The sequence below is a fragment of the Anguilla rostrata genome, chromosome 16, assembly GCF_018555375.3.
Source record: "Anguilla rostrata isolate EN2019 chromosome 16, ASM1855537v3, whole genome shotgun sequence".
Classification (NCBI taxonomy): Eukaryota; Metazoa; Chordata; class Actinopteri; order Anguilliformes; family Anguillidae; genus Anguilla; species Anguilla rostrata.
In genome coordinates, this window is record NC_057948.1 from 16,813,485 (window position 1) to 16,834,601 (window position 21,117).

The following is a 21,117-nucleotide window of genomic DNA, read 5'->3' on the forward strand; positions in this document are numbered from 1 at the left end:
AAAAAATAAATAACATAAATAAATAAATTCCAATCTCCGCTTTATAATTGATTATCGAATTATCGCTCAAAGATGAATGGTTGGGTGGCTGTACTGGAGTAAATGGTTAATTGCATGTGCATTGTCGCTGGATTGCAGGTCCCGCGATAAAACCCCTGGTCTGCATTTTGTAATCTGCCGGGTTTTACTTGATTACTGAACTGAGTTATGCCTCGAGTCAGTATGTGCACGGTTACTGACGGAGCTTGGAGGCCTGGTAAAACGAGGCAAGAGAACGGAATAATACGGCTTCAAAGGGGTAGACGTGAACCGATTCTAGAAAAAACAAACGACACACACAGTCTACAAAACAAGTTGTTAGGGAACACGGGGAAAACTTAAACGATGTCCAGGAGACTCAGACATAGTTGTGTAAAAAGAAAAAAAAACACTGAGGAAGAAAATGAGGACGTGCAAGCCTTTGAATTGGTTGCCTGGTAGTCTGTAGTGATTTGTTCAAGGCTTCTTCAGAATCCAGTACATCTGATTTATGCTTTGATCCTTGACATTCTAGCCCGCTGAGGCATGCAGGAAAGGCATGTGTAATGGTGAGTTTGTTCTGTTCTGATTCCTCGTGGGCTTAATGTGGGTTTGAACGGGGTTGGCGCTGCAACAGCGGACGTGATTTGTACAGTAAGTGGAAACGGGGTAGGGAGGACTGGTTCAAGTTGCTTTTCAGGTTATTTCATAGAAACGTAGCCTAACCAAAAAGGACTGTCATTAGCTACTTTTAAATAAGTTCTAAACGATCAAAAAACGACAATGTGCTTATTAACCAGTATGTTAATCCGTTGCCTTCAGTTGGCTGACCGTGGTGGCTTTTGCATTTAAATGGCTATGTAGTTTATGCTGACTTTTTTGTCTGGTTAAAACTATCCACTGCCAATGTAATGGTAAACTTTCCACTTTTGAAGCACGCACCACCGTCTTCGGATGCTTATTGTGCCTATTTCCTATTTAACACACACCATTCATTGTCACTTATTTTCTATAGAATGTTCTTTGTAAAAGTTGAAAACGTTTCATTGACCTATTTGCAATTCTTCGATACATCGCAGAGAAAATAACTATCAATATCACTTGACAATCGTTACATTGTGCGCTTCCCCTCGATATGTTAGCCTCTGGCTCCCAGTGGCAGCAAAAAGCCTAAAAGTGTGGCATATAAAGAACCTGCCGTTTTAAACATAATTGTTCTTAGCCATGTTTTTAATCGTTTTCTATAATTACCAGCTTTCGGAATGGATCGTATATTTAGTCTACCTACTAATTGTTATTTTACTTTATTCTGACTGATGTTGTACCATGACAGCGTTTGTGCACGCAGAATTAGATCATTTAATAAATAGGCGACCGTGGGTATAGGCCTATTCACCTTTTGACTATAACCAAGATATTCCGGGTCTATTTTTGTGATCACTAAATTTAGCTTTCTTATGTGGCGCGTGGAAACTGTTAACACTGATACAGTTGGATATAATGAATGGTCAGGTACTTACATGGTGGGTTTTATTTGAATTACACACTTAACCATGCAAAAAAGGTTTAATATTACATTAGTTATAGATAAGATTGTCGTTTAGCGGTCTCCCAGTCTAATTCACAAACGCTTCAGCAATGCAGAACTACACTAACTGATCTGATCAAACCGCTTGTGTCTGGCTCTGGCACTATTTTAAACCTAGTTTGAGTTAATATGTTATTGATGTATCATGTATTAGGCTACTTTAATGTAATTCAGGATGCGTCTGTTCTTGTGTGAAAGTCATCCTCATCTTTTTACATGCTACAATTCTGTGCTTTATTTCGCTACGGCCTTTAACAGATTGTAAAAGCTCCTCGGCACAACGTCCTTTATGACAGAAGCATTCTACGCATGCATTTGTTTGCAAAGCGGTTTATACAAACTGTGGCAAATAAACCATGCGAGCTCAGTGCTGAAATGATTGAGGTGAGAGGTAAATGATCGCTACAGCTTGTGTGGGTTATTGATGTGTGTTTATATCGATGTAGACAACTTAATCAGACCACGAAAAGCGAGCCATAGGAACGGTATGTTTTGAATAACATTTGCCCAAAGTTACAGGAATGCACTGGATGGAAGGCTTCTTTAAGATTTCTTTCAAAGCGTCGTGCGTCGGTGTTAAAAATCTTAAGAACAAGCACTTCCCCTGATGTCCACTCGCCCGCATCGTATGCAAAACTGTATGATCTCTAAATGATTTTTTTCCCGTTTGACTCCAAACCTTAAAACAGTTCAAAAGACAGCCTGGGGTGATTTATTTGTATTGTGAATGAATATAAACACAAAAAGTTTGTGTCTGGACTGTCCGTCAAATTGAAATTAACTGTGGGCTCTCCAATCTCATTTGTATTTCCATCTGAGATGGCAATACAATCTAGTGTGTAGCCTATTCCACCTTCTAGGCCCTTGAGTCAATGTAGATTGGAGGTGATGCCAATATTGTGATGCAGGACTGTTTGAACGTGGACATTTATAGATGTGTGAAAGTCAGTCCTACACAGTTCTGTTTTAGCCATGTAAAGCATCACATTGAACCTCCCACTCATCTAAATATGCCGTGTTTTAGTTGCAGCATGAAAAATGAACCAAGCAGTGTTTTTGGTGGAACAACTGATAAACCATGTGTGTCTCATAATTCTTATCTCCTCTCTCTCTGTCTCTCTCTGTCTATATCTGTTCCCCCCTCTCCCTCTCTCGCTGTCTTTTCTCTTTCTCCAGGTCCGTTATGTGTGAAGCATTTCTCCTGTACGGTGAAGGTGAACGCAGGAGTTAGAATAGGGTGACGTCCAGTGAAAGCCCAGTCCCCTCCCCCCCCCCGCCGGCCCCCCCATCCCCACCCCCAGAACCACATCTCTCAGCATGACCAACCCACAGTAAGTGCAGCATCTCTCTGACCCCCACTGACCCCCTCACTTGCTTACATCCGCCGCGGAACAGCAGCCATTTTCCTGCGATCCCCCAGCATGCAGCGGGGTCCCCTGGGGGGGAGGGGCCAGTTCGTTAGGAATGCAGCAGTCCTCACCTCTCCTGCAGATTTCACTTACCTCAACGTTTTTTGATCAAACCAAATCTATATTAGTACTTGAGGAGGAAGAGAAATAGGCTGGGTGTGAGAGGCAGGACTCAGTGTTACACCACTTGCATTTGGGCCCAGAGCATTTCTAAGCATTTTGTTATGTTGTTGTGATACTGGTTGGCAGTACCTTCTTTTACTAGAATACTCCGACCAAAATGTTGTAGCTTGCTTGTGTGTGTGGGTGTGTGTGTTTGTGTGTGTGTGTGTGTATGTGTGTATGTGTGTGAGTGCTTGCGTATGTGTGAGCTGTACCTGTGTCCTCCTGGGGCAGTGTTTCATGATTGGCAGGCTGCAGCTCCTCCTCACACCTCTTAGTATGCAGGAGCGTGTCCCACTTGTCACCCTCTTATTAATAACCCCCCCTCATCCCCACCCCCCGGGTGGGACTCAGACAGCCCCGGCACTATGATAACCACACAAGGGGTGGGGAGGGGGAGGGGGTCAGATTTGGTGCAGTCTCCTGCTTCCTTTGTTTGAAGTACCACATTTTTTTAACTAATGAAAATAGTCTTTTTTTATGCTTCTCAGCGAGTGCTCGGCTACAAATGAATAATGGAGTAGTGTGTAGTCTTTATTTGTGATAAAAAAAATTGTTATTGTTATTGATATACTTCTTAGAGAAAACATGTGGAGATAGAAAAGAGACATACCAATAACACAGCGACACAAATAAATCCCAATACCCTCTCCTCTCCTGACTTTAAGAGGTTGATCTAGTATAAATATAAGGAGCTCAAATAAGTGCAGTCTTATACATCACCCAGTGGATGGGGTTTGCAAATTGAAAGGAGTCCCAGGGGATCCTCAGCCAAAAGGAAACAAATACACCCCCCTGCAGAAAATGTTGTCTGGTTTGCACACCTGTGGTAATGTTGTCATTGTAGTCACGATTGCTACACGTATATATTGTACCAGATAATGACATGTCTTACACAGATCCATGACATACTGACATTATGATTTAGATGTGTTTCCCATGAACTAGCATGCGGCATGTTACCACCACGTTTTTGTGTGCTAGCCACAAGACTATGGTTCATCGTGGAGAGCCACAAGCTCTGCTGCTTCTTGGTTTCACTGTAATTCAGACCCAAGTAACCAGGTGAGGTGAGGTAACTGTGTAATGAAGTGCTTTAACTGTTCAAGTGCAGCGTAGCAAGCAGAAAACCAGCTTCTGTGGCTCTCCATGACCAGGCTTGCAGACCCCTACACTAGACTGTAGCCTGTGGCCGTCGTATAAAAGTGTCTAACATTAACCATTTTATTCAGATGATGTTCTCAGCTACAGGGCAGTCATTTTAAGGTGTCCCAGATGTTAAATATTTTGTCTGGGTACCATAGACCAGCTTACTCTTTCAAATTCTGCACCATGGGCTGTCGGTATGTGGCAATGGCTAGAAAGGCGGGTCATTTTACGGCCAAAAATGCTTTTGATTCAGTGCCAAGGTGGGGCGCTGCCATTTTGCCTTTGAGCAAGATACTTAACCTGAAGTATGCATTCAGTTGTAAAAACTGATAGTGCAGAATGGAGTGGAGAATTATGAGGTGTGGAGGTGTGTGGGTGCAGCTGTGAAGTGTCAGTGCAATCAAAATATTTCAAATATTTTCAAATGTCAAGTCACCATGAAAGAGGGCCGGCAAGTAGTGTTTTTTTTGTTTGTTTTTTGTTTGTATTGGAAAATCAATTATAAAAGTTATGCATGTAACCTTATTCAAATTGCAATGATATCAAGCCCATGAATGTAGAAGACGTGCCTTCATATTCCAGTACGTTAGTCTTCCTTAAACCATGTGCAGCATGTTCGAGCTACGCACACACTATTCTTGTTGCCTTTAAACAAGAGCAAGCACAACGCGATGGGTATACTTGGAGAAGCAGGTCTTTGTCTTGGCACAGTAAATACGTCAGGAATAAGGAAGCTAGACACACCGTGCACTGTGGCAGTACAGAAATAGAAGTGTGAAATGGCAAATGGAAGCACAGGAATAACTCATTACAGTGTGCCCTCTGTTTGACAGAGCTGTGAATTGTTGTGGTTTACTGTTTTGGGCTTCCATACGGCAGATCTGACAAGGTGGCTGCAGGAATAAATTATTTTATTTATACAGCAGTATTTTACCAGTATGGTCATTTCTACAGTACTCAATGCACTACTTACTAGAGGACAGCGTAGTCTTCTACCCAGTTCTTAACCCTTTATTGCCTTCCAGTTGTGAGCTGTATTCACAGGACTGTTCCGTTGCTGCAAAGTCTTTCGCTAATTCAGGGGATAGCAGACCCGGCGTGGGCCCTCATCCGAAGCGTGTCCGCCAGCTGCCTAACCCCGATCATTACCCCACGAGCCACCAGCTGCCTAACCCCGATCATTACCCCACGAGCCACCAGCTGCCTAACCCCGATCATTACCCCACGAGCCACCAGCTGCCTAACCCCGATCATTACCCCACGAGCCACCAGCTGCCTAACCCCGATCATTACCCCACGAGCCACCAGCTGCCTAACCCCGATCATTACCCACGAGCCCCCAGCCGCCTAACCCGATCATTACCCCACGAGCCACCAGCTGCCTAACCCCGATCATTACCCCACGAGCTGCCAGCTGCCTAACCCCGATCATTACCCCACGAGCCACCAGCTGCCTAACCCCAATCATTACCCCACGAGCCACCAGCTGCCTAACCCCGATCATTACCCCGAGCCCCCAGCTGCCTAACCCCGATCATTACCCCACGAGCCACCAGCTGCCTAACCCCGATCATTACCCCACGAGCCCCCAGCCGCCTAACCCCGATCATTACCCCACGAGCCACCAGCTGCCTACCCCGATCATTACCCCACGAGCCACCAGCTGCCTAACCCCGATCATTACCCACGAGCCCCCAGCCGCCTAACCCCGATCATTACCCCACGAGCCACCAGCTGCCTAACCCGATCATTACCCCACGAGCCACCAGCTGCCTAACCCCATCATACCCACGAGCCACCGCTGCCTACCCCGATCATACCCACGAGCCACCAGCTGCCTAACCCCGATCATTACCCCACGAGCCACCAGCTGCCTAACCCCGATCATTACACCCACGAGCCACCAGCTGCCTAACCCCGATCATTACCCACGAGCCCCCAGCTGCCTACCGCCGATCATTACCCCACGAGCTGCCAGCTGCTACCGATCATTACCCCACGACCACCAGCTGCCTAACCGATCTTACCCCACGAGCCACAGCTGCCTACCCGATCATTACCCACGAGCCACCAGCTGCTACCCCAATCATTACCCACGAGCTGCCAGCTGCTAACCCGATCATTACCCACGAGCCCCAGCTGCCTAACCCGATCATTACCCACGAGCTGCCAGCTGCTAACCCGATCATTCCGCCACGGCCGACCAGCTGCCTAACCCCGATCATTACCCCACGAGCCACCAGCTGCCTAACCCCGATCATTACCCCACGAGCCACCAGCTGCCTAACCCGATCATTACCCACAGAGCTGCCCAGCCGCCTAACCCCGATCATTACCCCACGAGCCACCAGCTGCCTAACCCCGATCATTACCCCACGAGCCACCAGCTGCCTAACCCCGATCATTACCCCACGAGCCACCAGCTGCCTAACCCCGATCATTACCCCACGAGCCACCAGCTGCCTAACCCCGATCATTACCCCACGAGCCACCAGCTGCCTAACCCCAATCATTACCCCACGAGCTGCCAGCTGCCTAACCCCGATCATTACCCCACGAGCCACCAGCTGCCTAACCCGATCATTACCCCACGAGCCCCAGCGCCTAACCCGATCATTACCCCACGAGCCACCAGCTGCCTAACCCGATCATTACCCCACGAGCCCCCAGCTGCCTACCGCCGATCATTACCCCACGAGCCACCAGCTGCCTAACCCCGATCATTACCCCACGAGCCACAGCTGCCTAACCCCGATCATTACCCCACGAGCCACCAGCTGCCTAACCCGATCATTACCCCACGAGCCACCAGCTGCCTAACCCCATTCATTACCCCACGAGCTGCCAGCTGCCTAACCCCGATCATTACCCCACGAGCCACCAGCTGCCTAACCCCGATCATTACCCCACGAGCCCCCAGCTGCCTAACCCCGATCATTACCCCACGAGCTCCAGCTGCCTAACCCCGATCATTACCCCACGAGCCACCAGCTGCCTAACCCCGATCATTACCCCACGAGCCCCCAGCTGCCTAACCCCGATCATTACCCCACGAGCCCCCAGCTGCCTAACCCGATCATTACCCACGAGCCCCAGCTGCCTAACCCCAATCATTACCCCACGAGCCACCAGCTGCCTAACCCGATCATTACCCCACGAGCTGCCAGCTGCCTAACCCCAATCATTACCCCACGAGCCACCAGCTGCCTAACCCCGATCATTACCCCACGAGCCACCAGCTGCCTAACCCCGATCATTACCCCACGAGCCACCAGCTGCCTAACCCCGATCATTACCCCACGAGCCCCCAGCTGCCTAACCCGATCATTACCCCACGAGCCACCAGCTGCCTAACCCCGATCATTACCCCACGAGCCACCAGCTGCCTAACCCCGATCATTACCCCACGAGCCACCAGCTGCCTAACCCCGATCATTACCCCACGAGCCCCCAGCTGCCTAACCCCGATCATTACCCCACGAGCCCCCAGCTGCCTAACCCCGATCATTACCCCACGAGCCACCAGCTGCCTAACCCCGATCATTACCCCACGAGCCACCAGCTGCCTAACCTCGATCATTACCCCACGAGCCACCAGCTGCCTAACCCCGATCATTACCCCACGAGCCACCAGCTGCCTAACCCCGATCATTACCCCACGAGCCCCCAGCTGCCTAACCCCGATCATTACCCCACGAGCTGCCAGCTGCCTAACCCCGATCATTACCCCACGAGCCGCCAGCTGCCTAACCCCGATCATTACCCCACGAGCCGCCAGCTGAGCTGCGCAGTCGCTGCTTTGCATTAACCCATTTCACGTGCAGTTTTTTTACTTTTTACTTTTTTAACCTTCGGTGGACTCCACGGCTCTTTGAGCTGCAGCTTGCCCCTGTCTTGTGCTGTTGGGTGCGTACGGTCCTTAACGATCGGTACGTGGAATTCGTGTTTGTTTGGGGGTTTTTTTGTGCCAGTGAGCCAGCTATTGGTGGTATCGTGTGGGGAAATAAAGTTTTTTAAATACTTTATCAGCCTCAGTGGTGATTCTACTGTTTCCCCATCACTTCTGATACACAGCTGCACTAATCACTTTTTCCCCATAGAGACAACTTACACGCTTCAAGCATGAGGGGGAAATACACAAACATGGACAGCCAGCAGTATCCCTGAGTGCTCCATCATATTACACAGGTTAAAGAGGTCTGTGTTGTCTTCAGGCTGTCGACAGAAGTAGTATTGTTCGTCCGTTTTGTATCTTTCTCTAAACGGAAAGACTTGTGCGCATGCTTAAGCTACCCTGCTACAGGCTAAATCCCTGTGAAAAGGTTCTTTATTTGAAACGGGTCAGCTAACATTCCTCTAACCTCTCCTGTGCTGTCAGATGCCCTGTCTTTTAGTTTATTTTTCTCTTTATTGGTTCTGTGTTAAGTATTATCTCTCTCCTCAGTCGAGGAGAATTTCCTGTGTATTGAGTCTCATCGCTGTAGCTGTCAGCATCGTGTCGGTTACATCTCTGTACTGTTTGCAGCACCGTGTTGAAGCGATGTCCGCTTAGGAAGTTATGACCTTTCCTCAGCACATTAAAGTAAACGCTATGAAGGATACTGGGGCTGGTTTGCTGTTTGCGGCTTTCGAATCAATGCTGCTGGTCAAGAGCGAATGACCATTTTGCATCCTGCTTGTCTGGCAATGAAGTTAAAACTTAGCACAATGAATTTGTTTTACAGACACTCTAAATTTAGAAGCGTGCAATGCTTAATGCATTACCCCTTAATATAACTGGATATTTCCTCAAGCAATTTGGGGATCAAGTTTCCTTCTGAAGGATGCAGCAGCAGAAGTTTGAGGTGTGAAACTTGTAATCTTATGGTAATGGGTGCCTTTTCTCTTCCTGTTCAATACTGCCGTCCGACAGCTGATAGGAGCCGGTAGCCAAATAAGGTCTCCTGTCGTCTTGGCAGCTGGATCTAATCCACCCCTCCAAGATCAGGCAAGATAGGGTGGGTTTCCCATGAGTGGAATGGCATCATCCATCCATTGTCCCCTCTGAAAAGGTAGAGTGCAACATTAAAGCACAGAAGTGTGACAGCGAATGTTCAGCGGGGCCCACTGTTAGCCCTCGCCCGCTATGGACAGCGGTGCGTACTCCAGCTTCGTACGTATGGGACCTGGGCCTTTCGTGAGCTATCCGTGTCACTCCTCCATGCCATTTGCGCCGTGTGGTCTGCACGTGTGCGGTCAGTTCCTGCTCTGAAGCCCCCGGCTATACAAATAAAAGTGACTTTGTTGGGCACCAGCAGCCACTGCTTAGCAGGGTTTGATTTGTGAGGATACACAGGGTGTTGGGTTCTGAGCGTATCATCCCCAGGCAGAGGTGGGTAACCCGGCTTCAAAGAGTAAAAAGACTGACCATGTATTTGCTCCACCAACATGCCCTAAAACAGCTGATTACAATAATTAGTTCTCCTATCATGCTGAAGAGTTATGCTAATTAGAATCAGCTGGTTTAGAGAGGTGTCACAGAATTGGAATTAACCCTTCAAAAAAACTAAGTTGACCGAAAAGGTTGTTACAGTTTGCAATGTAGCATTTTTTTCATAAAATTCGCACTGAATGAAAAAGTTTTAAGGAATTATTATTATTTAAATAGTGCACTAATCATACTCTGAAAGCAGCCGCAGGCTTCCCAGAAACTTTAAAGCAGTAAACTGCAACGCAGCACGATGTGGAAAAAGTAATCCATAAGAGCTCAGAATTTTATCATGAGGCATATATTATTTAATGGCTTTTCATGATCTGTGCTATTGCACAGAAAACTCTCCTTGCCGTTTTCATTTGCTGTGTGATGTAAGCTTACCGATTCACGACACACACCACATGTGTTGCTCAAAAGTAATACGCGGTTTAAAGCACGAATGGATCTGTCGGTAGTGGCCCTTGAATGTTGTGTGACAACCATCTTGAGTGACATGGTTTGTTAGCTTTAGGGGAGATAAGCACCATTTATGGTTCCTTTGGATGAAATTAAGGCTAATTTTCATGTGGTTTAAACGGCTATGCTAAATGAAATGCAACATTTTAGTTTCAGTGTAATTTAAAATTTGCATGTTGATTATGCTGACTGAATTTCAAGTTAAGAATGTGGAATTTAGAACAGGTAATCAGCCCCACCTGCAATAATCCATTTATGAATTTTTAATATTGAAAATGCAGAAATGTTTTCTTTGTGGTTTTTCATACAAGCCTTTTACATATGGACAGGGCTGGTTTTGGGCATATGTGATATAAATATTTGTTGGAGAGGTGCCAACCATCTGGTAAACAAAGGGGGAAAATTTAATTTAGAAATGGGTTGCATCCATGATAGTCAGTGACTCTCTAACACCGGTCCACGATTGCATCCCATAATCCCCTTCCTCCTCAGCCTCGGTCTGCAATCTCAAGTCATGCCAGGCAAGCCTACATTTAATACTCACTCCGGTGTGGGGGAGGGGAGGCATGACCCTTAGTAGCCAGATGCGGTTTGTTAATGAAATGTAAAATGTACTTATTTTGTGTTTGCACATGAAAGACTGCTCTCCAGGACACAAAGGTCTGTCTGATGAGACTGGAAAGACGCTCTCCATGTTTGATATATTCTTTAGTGTAGGCACAATGGATTTGATAGCAAACGCACAAGGAAGATTAATTAAATGGGGTGAGCGGGGGAGATCTTAACATGTTTGCTGTTGCCTGGCTATTGTACCCATCTCTGCCCTGATATAACAGCAGTCGTGACACCGTGTACATTAGGGCTGGACAGTGAATAAGGAAAATGAACAGGTTGTATAAACTCATTATTAATATATTAGTAATTATTATGTGTGCAAGCAAGTTGGAAAGTTCCTGTTCTGTTCCATTTCGTTTGGGTGTACCTCCCACAATAGATGGTTTGCACATTATGAAATTCTCCCTTTATCTCCTTAGACAAATGTTTTTTTTTATATTTAACCATCATATGTATCCATTGGTGTGAATGCATTCTGGTGTGTGATACCGAATCAGGACTGTGCTAGCATTGGCAGGGGTCACTAGCCCTGCAGGGCGGTGAAGAATTAGCAGCAGTGTCCCCCAGGGAGGGAGGGATTCATTTTACTGGACTGTCCTCGTCTCATCGCACCGCAGCAGCTCCTCTGCTTAACCGGCTGCCGTCTGCAGCCTGCCTGCGCATAATGCGGATGGCGCGATATGAACTCCTCCCGCCGCACAAAAACTGCGCAGCTCAGCCGGTGTGCTGTGGAGCGATTAGGAGGTGCGTCTGCACTATCCCATAATCCCAGAAGAGCTCAGACCTTTCTGTGCAAGGTGGAGTTCTCAGTTCCAAATCGGAGATTCCACATCGAGAGAAAAGGAAACACGATGAGGAGTTAAAAATAGTTCCCGGAACAAAATGACAGCTATGACACTCCCCCGCAAACTCCCAGGGGGCAGCGAAATTATCTGTGGATAGTTGTCCACTTAACATAGCTTAGCATCAGCACTGTTTACAGCCAAAATCTGTATGTATGAACTTATCCAAGCTGCTCTGGATAAAAGCCTCCTAAATGTAAATGCAGACCCCTTTCTGCGGCTACACGGGGCTCCAAATGCTCTTAAGTCAACAATCTGGGCCCTAAAACCTTGGCAGGTTTTCAGTAAATTAAATGGGCAAATCTGACCCACTTTCCTGATGTTATCAACCTTCTAAGTTGCTGTATATTAAGTAATTCAGTTGGCTCTGCCTGTGTTTACTGGAGTGTTTGGTGGGACAGCTGGCCTAGAGAACTGTGTTGGTAAGCACATGGAATGACAATGACTCTGATGTCTAGGTCAAAGCATCTGCCAGTGTTTTCTTCAGTTATGACAGGACATTAATAACTTCATTTTGGACTTAAGGTTCCAACTTGCCACAGAATAATTTAACTATGGTAATAAGTATTGCAATGTGAGTACATATTACACATCAAAAGTCTTACTTCATAAGAAATTATAAATAGCAAGCATGTCAATGTTAATATCATTATCTATGAGCCTTTAAAATATTTGTTCAAGAAAAAAAATCATTTCAAGTGAATGTTTATGTAAAAGTTCACAGGAGGTGGCAGATTTTCCAGGCAAGTGAGATATTGGAACATTTTCTCATGCTTGGCTTTGAAACAGTTACTCTCCCTCCTCCCCACTCACTCTTCCTAGATCAGTAATGTTCTTTCAGGCTTTGTAAATCCAATAGCCCTTTCTTTATTTTGTCTCAAAGCAGTTTTAGAACTGTTGAGTTACAGTTCACGCATTCGAAGGGTAAAGTGAAAATTTTCCGAGGTGCACAAGGTTCAGCTTTTTCACCGCACGTAGATTTAATTCAGTTTTATGTTCTGTTGAGCTTGGCAGTATTTGTGGTCGGAAGTTGCTGGGAGATGAAGAATTGTACATTGCAGATTATCAGCATGTTCTGATAAATTCCTGCATGCTGGCAGAAGATGCTCATCCCTCTTTATTATGGATTATAGTACATAGTATTCATGTATTTAATGGATAACCTCATCCAAGAGGACTCACGAAGTTGGTCATTTCTACGTACTACTAGACAGCTGGGTATATAGCCAATCAGTGTAAGCAAAGTACCTGTTTCAATGGCATAAGCACTTTACCCACCTTGCTTATCTCTCTGCACTGCTTCACAGCATAGCCCTGTTGTGTCTTATGATAAATTCTACATTCTGCCAATCTGAAGATGAGGCTCCTGGTGTGAGCCGGTCCTTATTCAGAGAGTCAGTGTGTGAGCCGGTCCTTATTCAGAGAGTCAGTGTGTGAGCCGGTCCTTATTCAGAGAGTCAGTGTGTGAGCCGGTCCTTATTCAGAGAGTCAGTGTGTGAGCCGGTCCTTATTCAGAGAGTCAGTGTGTGAGCCGGTCCTTATTCAGAGAGTCAGTGTGTGAGCCGGTCCTTATTCAGAGAGTCAGTGTGTGAGCCGGTCCTTATTCAGAGAGTCGGTGTGTGAGCCGTTCCTTATTCAGAGAGTCAGTGTGTGAGCCGGTCCTTATTCAGAGAGTCAGTGTGTGAGCCGGTCCTTATTCAGAGAGTCAGTGTGTGAGCCGGTCCTTATTCAGAGTCAGTGTGTGAGCCGGTCCTTATTCAGAGAGTCAGTGTGTACGTCCTATGTCAGAAGATGTCAGCCTCTTATTAGGATATGTGTAGTACTTCATGTATTAATGTGTGACCGTCATTCAAGAGATCACGTGAGCTGGTCTCATTCAGACGTACTAGCTAGAGCGGTATTAGCAAGTCATGTGTAAGCAAAGTCCTTTTCAATGGCATGGACTTTACCCACCTGTTACCTTTCCTGTTCAGAGAGTAGTGTTGTGTCTTATTAAATCTACTTCTGGCCAAGTCTATAGAGAGGTCATGTGTGAGCCGGTCCTTATTCAGAGAGTCAGTGTGTGAGCCGGTCCTTATTCAGAGAGTCAGTGTGTGAGCCGGTCCTTATTCAGAGAGTCAGTGTGTGAGCCGGTCCTTATTCAGAGAGTCAGTGTGTGAGCCGGTCCTTATTCAGAGAGTCAGTGTGTGAGCCGGTCCTTATTCAGAGAGTCAGTGTGTGAGCCGGTCCTTATTCAGAGAGTCAGTGTGTGAGCCGGTCCTTATTCAGAGAGTCAGTGTGTGAGCCGGTCCTTATTCAGAGAGTCAGTGTGTGAGCCGGTCCTTATTCAGAGAGTCAGTGTGTGACACGGTCCTTATTCAGAGAGTCAGTGTGTGAGCCGGTCCTTATTCAGAGAGTCAGTGTGTGAGCCGGTCCTTATTCAGAGAGTCAGTGTGTGAGCCGGTCCTTATTCAGAGAGTCAGTGTGTGAGCCGGTCCTTATTCAGAGAGTCAGTGTGTGACCGGTCCTTATTCAGAGAGTCAGTGTGTGAGCCGGTCCTTATTCAGAGAGTCAGTGTGTGAGCCGGTCCTTATTCAGAGAGTCGTGTGTGAGCCGTCCTTATTCAGAGAGTCAGTGTGTGAGCCGGTCCTTATTCAGAGAGTCAGTGTGTGAGCCGGTCCTTATTCAGAGAGTCAGTGTGTGAGCCGGTCCTTATTCAGAGAGTCAGTGTGTGAGCCGGTCCTTATTCAGAGAGTCAGTGTGTGAGCCGGTCCTTATTCAGAGAGTCAGTGTGTGAGCCGGTCCTTATTCAGAGAGTCAGTGTGTGAGCCGGTCCTTATTCAGAGAGTCAGTGTGTGAGCCGGTCCTTATTCAGAGAGTCAGTGTGTGAGCCGGTCCTTATTCAGAGAGTCAGTGTGTGAGCCGGTCCTTATTCAGAGAGTCAGTGTGTGAGCCGGTCCTTATTCAGAGAGTCAGTGTGTGAGCCGGTCCTTATTCAGAGAGTCAGTGTGTGAGCCGGTCCTTATTCAGAGAGTCAGTGTGTGAGCCGGTCCTTATTCAGAGAGTCAGTGTGTGAGCCGGTCCTTATTCAGAGAGTCAGTGTGTGAGCCGGTCCTTATTCAGAGAGTCAGTGTGTGATGGTACAGTGGCACTTTGGCGTGTCCTGGCTCTCTGGGAGAAATCTGCCGAGGCCAGCCGTGCTTAAACGTTCCCTCAGTCAGCCAATCGCATTCCGGTGTCACAGAGGGGGCTGAACAGTGGCATTTGTCTGAGAATTCCAAGGTTTTACTTTCCTCTTGTTTTGTCAATCATAGAGAAAGAAATCCCCTTAATTGCATTCAGTAATTTCCATCTTGGGAACAGCATTTAACAGAGAGGGCTGCTGACATTTAAAAACAAGGGGAGATCCTTGCAACTGTAGTTCAGATTTTGCTTTGCTGACTTTGAGCACTAGATTAGATTGCTTTTCATATTCTGTGTTTGGTTGGGTTTTAATTTCACTCCATTTTAATGTGTGTTAATGGATTGTACCAGTAACATCTGTTGACATGCTGTCAACAAATAATCTATGGAACTGTGGAACTGTGGATAAATTGACGCAATAAAGAATATTGCATATAGTACTGTATTGTGTGTGTATGTGTGTGTATCTCACACATATAATGCAACTGTTTCTCTGAGCCATTGGTGCTATATTTCAATATGTTACAACGCAATAATATATTTTAATAGAATCAATTCTACTTTTTCCCCCACAATGCATTAATACCATTGTATTTTAATTCATGGATTTTTTTGTTTACTTCAGCATTTAAATTCATGTTTCCATCTTCCAAGCCGCACTCAAATCTGCTCTTGAGATTGTTGCCTGTATGGACTTGTAGTGTGTTCTGTGGTGTCAGATTTATTTGTATATTTCTATTGATTTCGATTGTGGTGATTTATCACCTTGCTGTGAAAATGCACCGCAGGCTTGGGTAGAGGGGGTTGGGGAGGCTGCTATTTTGAGTGGTGCAATCTTTGGGGATGATTATATTGGAAAAGGAAATTACTTTCTTTAAATAGGCAAAGCATATTGTCGTTTCGGGGAGGACACATTCATATGTCTTGATACAAAGAGCCCATTATGCGTAGTTTTATTTTTTTAAGTAGCCTTTAATTTAGAATTTATTACTAAATTATTATAAAACGATTGCGACATTCCATGTGCATCGATAAAATCTTCCAAATATGCTCTTGTTTAGAAAATTTCTCTATCTGGGTAACCAATGTTTTTAATCATTGCTAATATCGATTTTACACTACCAATATTTCATTATTATGACTACTAGAGTTGCTAGCATCGCCTAATGCAGAATTTATGATGATATGCATCATTTTTCCGGAGTGTCATGGAATTAGGCATGTGATCGAATCTTGTTTGGACAAGGTCAGTAGGATTTGCACAGTCAGAGGACGCAACAACATAAAGCTAACGCCGACCAACACAGCCCAACTATCACTGAACCCTTCAGAATCCAAAAACCTCAACGCAGGTTCTTGCTAATCGGCCTAAAGTCACCAGAGCCTGGGGGTGGGGGGTGTGTTTGAACCATGGGGACGTTCTAAATGCAAAGCCTGCATGGATATCTGTTCTCGTTGGAAGCCGGTGAAGGAGGCGCTCATCGGGGCGTGAATGCGCACGCAGGGCTCAGACGTTTGGGGGGCTTTGGGCCGTGCGGTGGGCTCGCTCCCCGTCCGCTGTGACGCTTCCTCTCCGTGCCGGTTTCCCTCGCTGGCGTGACCTTCTCCGCGGCCGGCGGACTGCCCTAAGCCCCGCGGTGACCTTTGCGTGTCCGGCGCGAAACGCATAATCCCATTATGTGTTAATGTGCTTCGCCGTTGTGGGGGATGAATGGCTTCAGCCCCTTCCCGAGCGCAATGCCTCCGCTCCGCTCTGGCTGCAGTCTCGCGCCCTTCGGCCGGCGCGGTGCTCCGGAGCTGTCCTGTGGAATTAGTCGGCTGGCGTCTACGAGCCGGGCCCCTTTCGCGCCGCGGCGGCGGCCGGCTAGTGAGCCGTGCTCCCGAACGCAAGCGATCTGCGGCTTTGCATACGATTGTTCTGAGATGCTCTACACAGCCTGCCTCTGCCATGACTGATTAGCTGCCACGTGCTGATTAGCAGAGAAAGGTGCCAAATCTGCAAATAACATCAGGAGTCGGAGGGGGGTGGGGAAGATAGTACAGGCATATCGTTAACACTGAAACCGCATTGCACTTTGTGTGTGACTGTGTCTGTGTTTGAGGTAGCAGTCTATTCTTTTTCCAATTGGCAGAATAACACACCAAGGAGGCAGCCAGAAGGCTCACCCTGCTGAAACACTGGATATAGTGATGCTATATGGTATCCCATGGTCTGGTGCTGAATCCTGGCTGAGCTGGTGCTGATTGTGCCTTATACTCCTGTGCGGTAGTGCATAATAGGGGGAACACGCGAGAAAGGAAGGTTTCACGTGGCTAGCTGTCCCTGTCATCATCTTGTACAGTTACCTCTGCAGTTTCCTCCAAACGGTCATTTCAGATTCGAGGTCCCCAGGAAAGAAGGGGAAAATGGAGAAGTAAATTGGTTTTTAAAAAAAGCATAACACACCTTTGCCTTGTGCTTAGCTTTGGCTTGTGTCGGAGGCTATTGCTGATTGGTGGAGAAAAGTATGTGTGAGAATTGGGCAAGGGCTTACTGTATTAATACCATGCACTCTTCTCTCTTGAAAACCTCTCAACTTTTGTATATCATGAAGAAAATTAATAAATATATGATATGTTGAAGGGTAGGGGGATGGAGGGAGAGAGATAAAACACCCTTTTCAGTGAACATGTTAAGCAGGGATTAGTCACAAGCTAAATATAAAGCGGGGAAGTTTTTCTGTGGCGTGCAGACTGCATTAACATTTCAGACCCAGGGTCAGTGGAAGGGTCCTGCAGCCCAACCCACAGGGGCTGGCTTTACCTCCTCCGCCCCAGTTCTGCACTGCACTCAACCTCCCTGAGTTCCTTTGTGCTCTTCCTTTTCGTTAGCTTTTATTACTTGCCTTTTTTAACCCTCTCTCATTAGTAGTGTATTGATGTTTATTTATTGTGTGTGTGTGTGTGTCTGTATACATTGCTGCGACCTCTGTGTAAGGGTAACGAGTGTATGCATGCGTGTGTATGTGTGTGCGTGCGCGTGTATGAGTGCGTGTGTGTGTGTGTGTGTGTGTGTGCGCCTGTGTTTGTGAGGTGTGTGTGTGTGCTTTGGTTAGCAATGTTGCGCTCTCCCGGGTGGGCTGTGCCTCACCTTGGAGGCTCAACCTTTACATTTTGTCATTATGGGACGGCAGCAAGGCATTTTGTCAGTGGAACGTTGTAGGTTCAAGTCCCACATGGGTCCCATTGTTACCTTGAGGGAAGGTGCTTTGCATTATTCAGGTGCCCACACTCTAGACTCTACCATAACATGAGATATAGTAGTGACTTACTGTAAATGTCTGGAATTGGCCCTTCAGGTTTGTTGCTGCATTAATGATGCCGGGTGGCTTTGCATTGAGGGAGAGCTGAGCCTTATGCTGATTCATAGCCGGTTCTACAAGTGCAAAAGCATGCATCGCACCCTCAGTTCAGTTTAGGTAAAATAATGTAGTGATCGTCATTGAGAGACCAGGTAGTTCTGGGAAAAGACTCATACTTCTTCATAACTGAAAGGATTTTGTACCTTAAGTTTACTCATTTAAGGTATGTTGCCATTATTCTCAACTAGAAATTTTTTTAGGCAGGTGTCATTCAACCACCTTAACCCAACCCCAGCCTATTTTTTATGGTAGACTTATCATTACTGATTATGATGTTTATATCTTATATCTATACATGATCTGATCTTTGGTCATGTTACATTTTACACAATAGACTCCCTTAAATCACTGCTCAAGAATTCTCACTCGCCTGACAGACTAGTGAGCTTAAAATTAGACTCGTCCAAGAAAGATAAACTACTCGCCCTGATAATAATAATGATAATAATATCTATAACAATAACAATAATAATAGCAATATGAAAATAACTCTTTTTTTCCCCTCAGCAGTATTGAGTGGTCCTCAAAATAAATCACGTCATAGATAAGGAGTCAGACTCTGAAGTTCCGAAACTGAACCTTCAGTTATTTAGTAATGCAAGACACCTTTTGGTAGTATTTTATAAACAAACTGTCATTTGGGGAGTGTGATTATCAGTGCAGATTATGCTAAGGAAATCATGAAATCATGAACAAGCAAGTGTCAGAAATGTGTCTGGTTAGCCAATGTTAAGTCATTATTTATTAAAACTGAACAACGTAGCTAAGTTCATGAGAACTCATCTTGAACATTTCTCCTCTATTATCAATGTAGTTAAATGAACTGTTAACTTATGCATTAATTTTTAATGCTATTTAAAGAGGGCCTGAGCATGAAAACAGTAGTGTTAGCCAGCATCTGGAGTCTCCCATAGGTGATCTAATTTGTTTTATCATCATGTAGCTTCAACATAACGACATTTTAAAACCTTTAGTTTAACTACTTTTCTCATATTGGTAGTACCTCCAGTGTCGAGCTTCCCCAACACTGTGATTATTTGACTGTATTTCAGAGGTATATTTAGATGGATTGTAAAACTTGAATGGACACTCTTAAATTGGATTTTTGTTGTAACTTTTTTTATTGAAAAGTAGGCCGCATAAAAATGCAGTTGTATTGTACTTATTATTTTGCTACTTTCATACTTAAGAAATCACCAGAAAGCAGGAAACAAAGTCAGATTTTTCTGGGGGAGGACCCCCAAACCCTCTTTCTTTATTCACAGAATCTCCCTATTTCTCAGATTCCAGGGTTGGCAAGTATATGCTTATAAACAATATGTGTATTTTTTAATAATTAGGAGGCCCCCTGGTGGTCACGGGGCCTTAAGCATCCGCTTATGTCGCTAATTGGGTCGAGCCGGCTCTGGTACGAATGCACCCCCATCTATTTTTAATGCACCCTCAGTGATTTTGTTCTGGAGCCGGGCCTTGTGTCGACACTCTCATACGGATCATATCATAGCTCTGTTTTTTTCTGATTTTTTGCAAGACTGCTTTATCATACTTCTTGTTAACAAGAAAAGAATGCCAATACCAGGCCTAGAAGCTACTTAACTATGCTAACGTAGCACGTGATCTGGCTCCCAGGTTAGCTTCATCTGAAACGCTTCAGTAGAGCATCCCGCTGTCCTAATGTGTAGCACACAGACTATACGCTCCGTAAGCCCTCCCAGCATAAGGGCTTGGGCTTAAGGGGTATAAATATTGATGATGGCAGGGTCGCCATGGAGCACATGCAGTCATTGCCTGGTGCCCTCTGCCCCCCCCCCCGTGAGGCCGCTGGGTTCGGACAGCCTGAGTAACCTTGGTTACCGTTGCTCCGGTAATCTTCTCCCCTTTGCCCCAGGGTGACGGCCCCCTCGGCCCTCTTGTCGAGTGACGACACGCTGCCCCCGGGCCACACGCACTATTGCAATCTGCGTATTTGTGAGAGTATTCATTTGTAAGCGTGGACCCCTGTCCGTATAACAGGAGCATTTATAGGTTTACATCCCTTGATCTCCATTAAGGGGAGATTTATGAGTCTGGAACCCCGCTCCTCTACAGGCCTGTTTATAGGTTTTGTTAATGGCGCCATCGCTTTTAAAGCTGGAGAGAGATCGTGCCTCTTCCTTTCAGATGGATACCCAGCCCTCTCGCAGAGCGCATTTAATCCAGCAACATCACGCCGCTCTTTCGCACAGAGCCGCACGATACGCCACATTCATCTTCATCATCGCTCCTCTCTTCCTCTCAACAGTCTGTGCGTCTTCGCCCCCTGCACATCCCTGTATGTGAGGTGGAAAGGGTGCAGGGACATTTGTGGATTTGTGCTGGAGGGGGGGACGGGGGGGTTTACCAGGACTGTGGTAATTGTATCAGGGGATTGTGATACCACCCTCTGCAGTGCTTCAAAAACACATGGCACAGGACCCAATAGGGTGGCAGCTGTCGTCAGCATGCCCTCTGATTGGGTTTCACCTGTCTCATCGCAGCCTATTGTGATGTGATGTCTCAGCTGCAGCTGGGGCCTACTGAGGACAGAGAAGTGCAGATGTCTGCAAGCGTGTCCTTCTATAGACTGACTGACAGATGGACAGACAGACTGACAGCCAAAGAGCAAAAGCACTACAGACGTTGAGCCTTGTGGGCAAATTTCGGGTCTGTGAAATGACAAATTGAAAAACTATTAGAGGTAAACTTTTGGAAATTGGGGCATTTTACCTTTGTGTATTTTTTTTAGGCCAGGTAAATGGCCTAAAAAAATGCACACTGTGTATGCTGTTGTTTTTTTTTTTGTTCGTTTTTTTTTTTCTCTAAC

The 21,117-nt window shown here is 46.1% G+C and overlaps 1 protein-coding gene across 2 annotated transcripts in view; it reads left to right on the top strand.

The window, feature by feature from the left end:
* LOC135242070 (transmembrane protein 266-like) overlaps positions 1-21,117 on the top strand; it is a 63,347-nt gene that overhangs the window by 962 nt on the left and 41,268 nt on the right. The window contains exons 1-2 of one of the 2 annotated variants that reach the window (XM_064312969.1): positions 118-587; positions 2,783-2,937. In XM_064312969.1, coding sequence (XP_064169039.1) covers positions 2,924-2,937 — 14 coding nt within the window. In that variant the 5' untranslated portion in view covers positions 118-587; positions 2,783-2,923. Of the gene's footprint in view, positions 1-117; positions 588-2,782; positions 2,938-21,117 lie in introns of those variants that run through there. The other variant, XM_064312968.1, reaches the window with a different exon arrangement.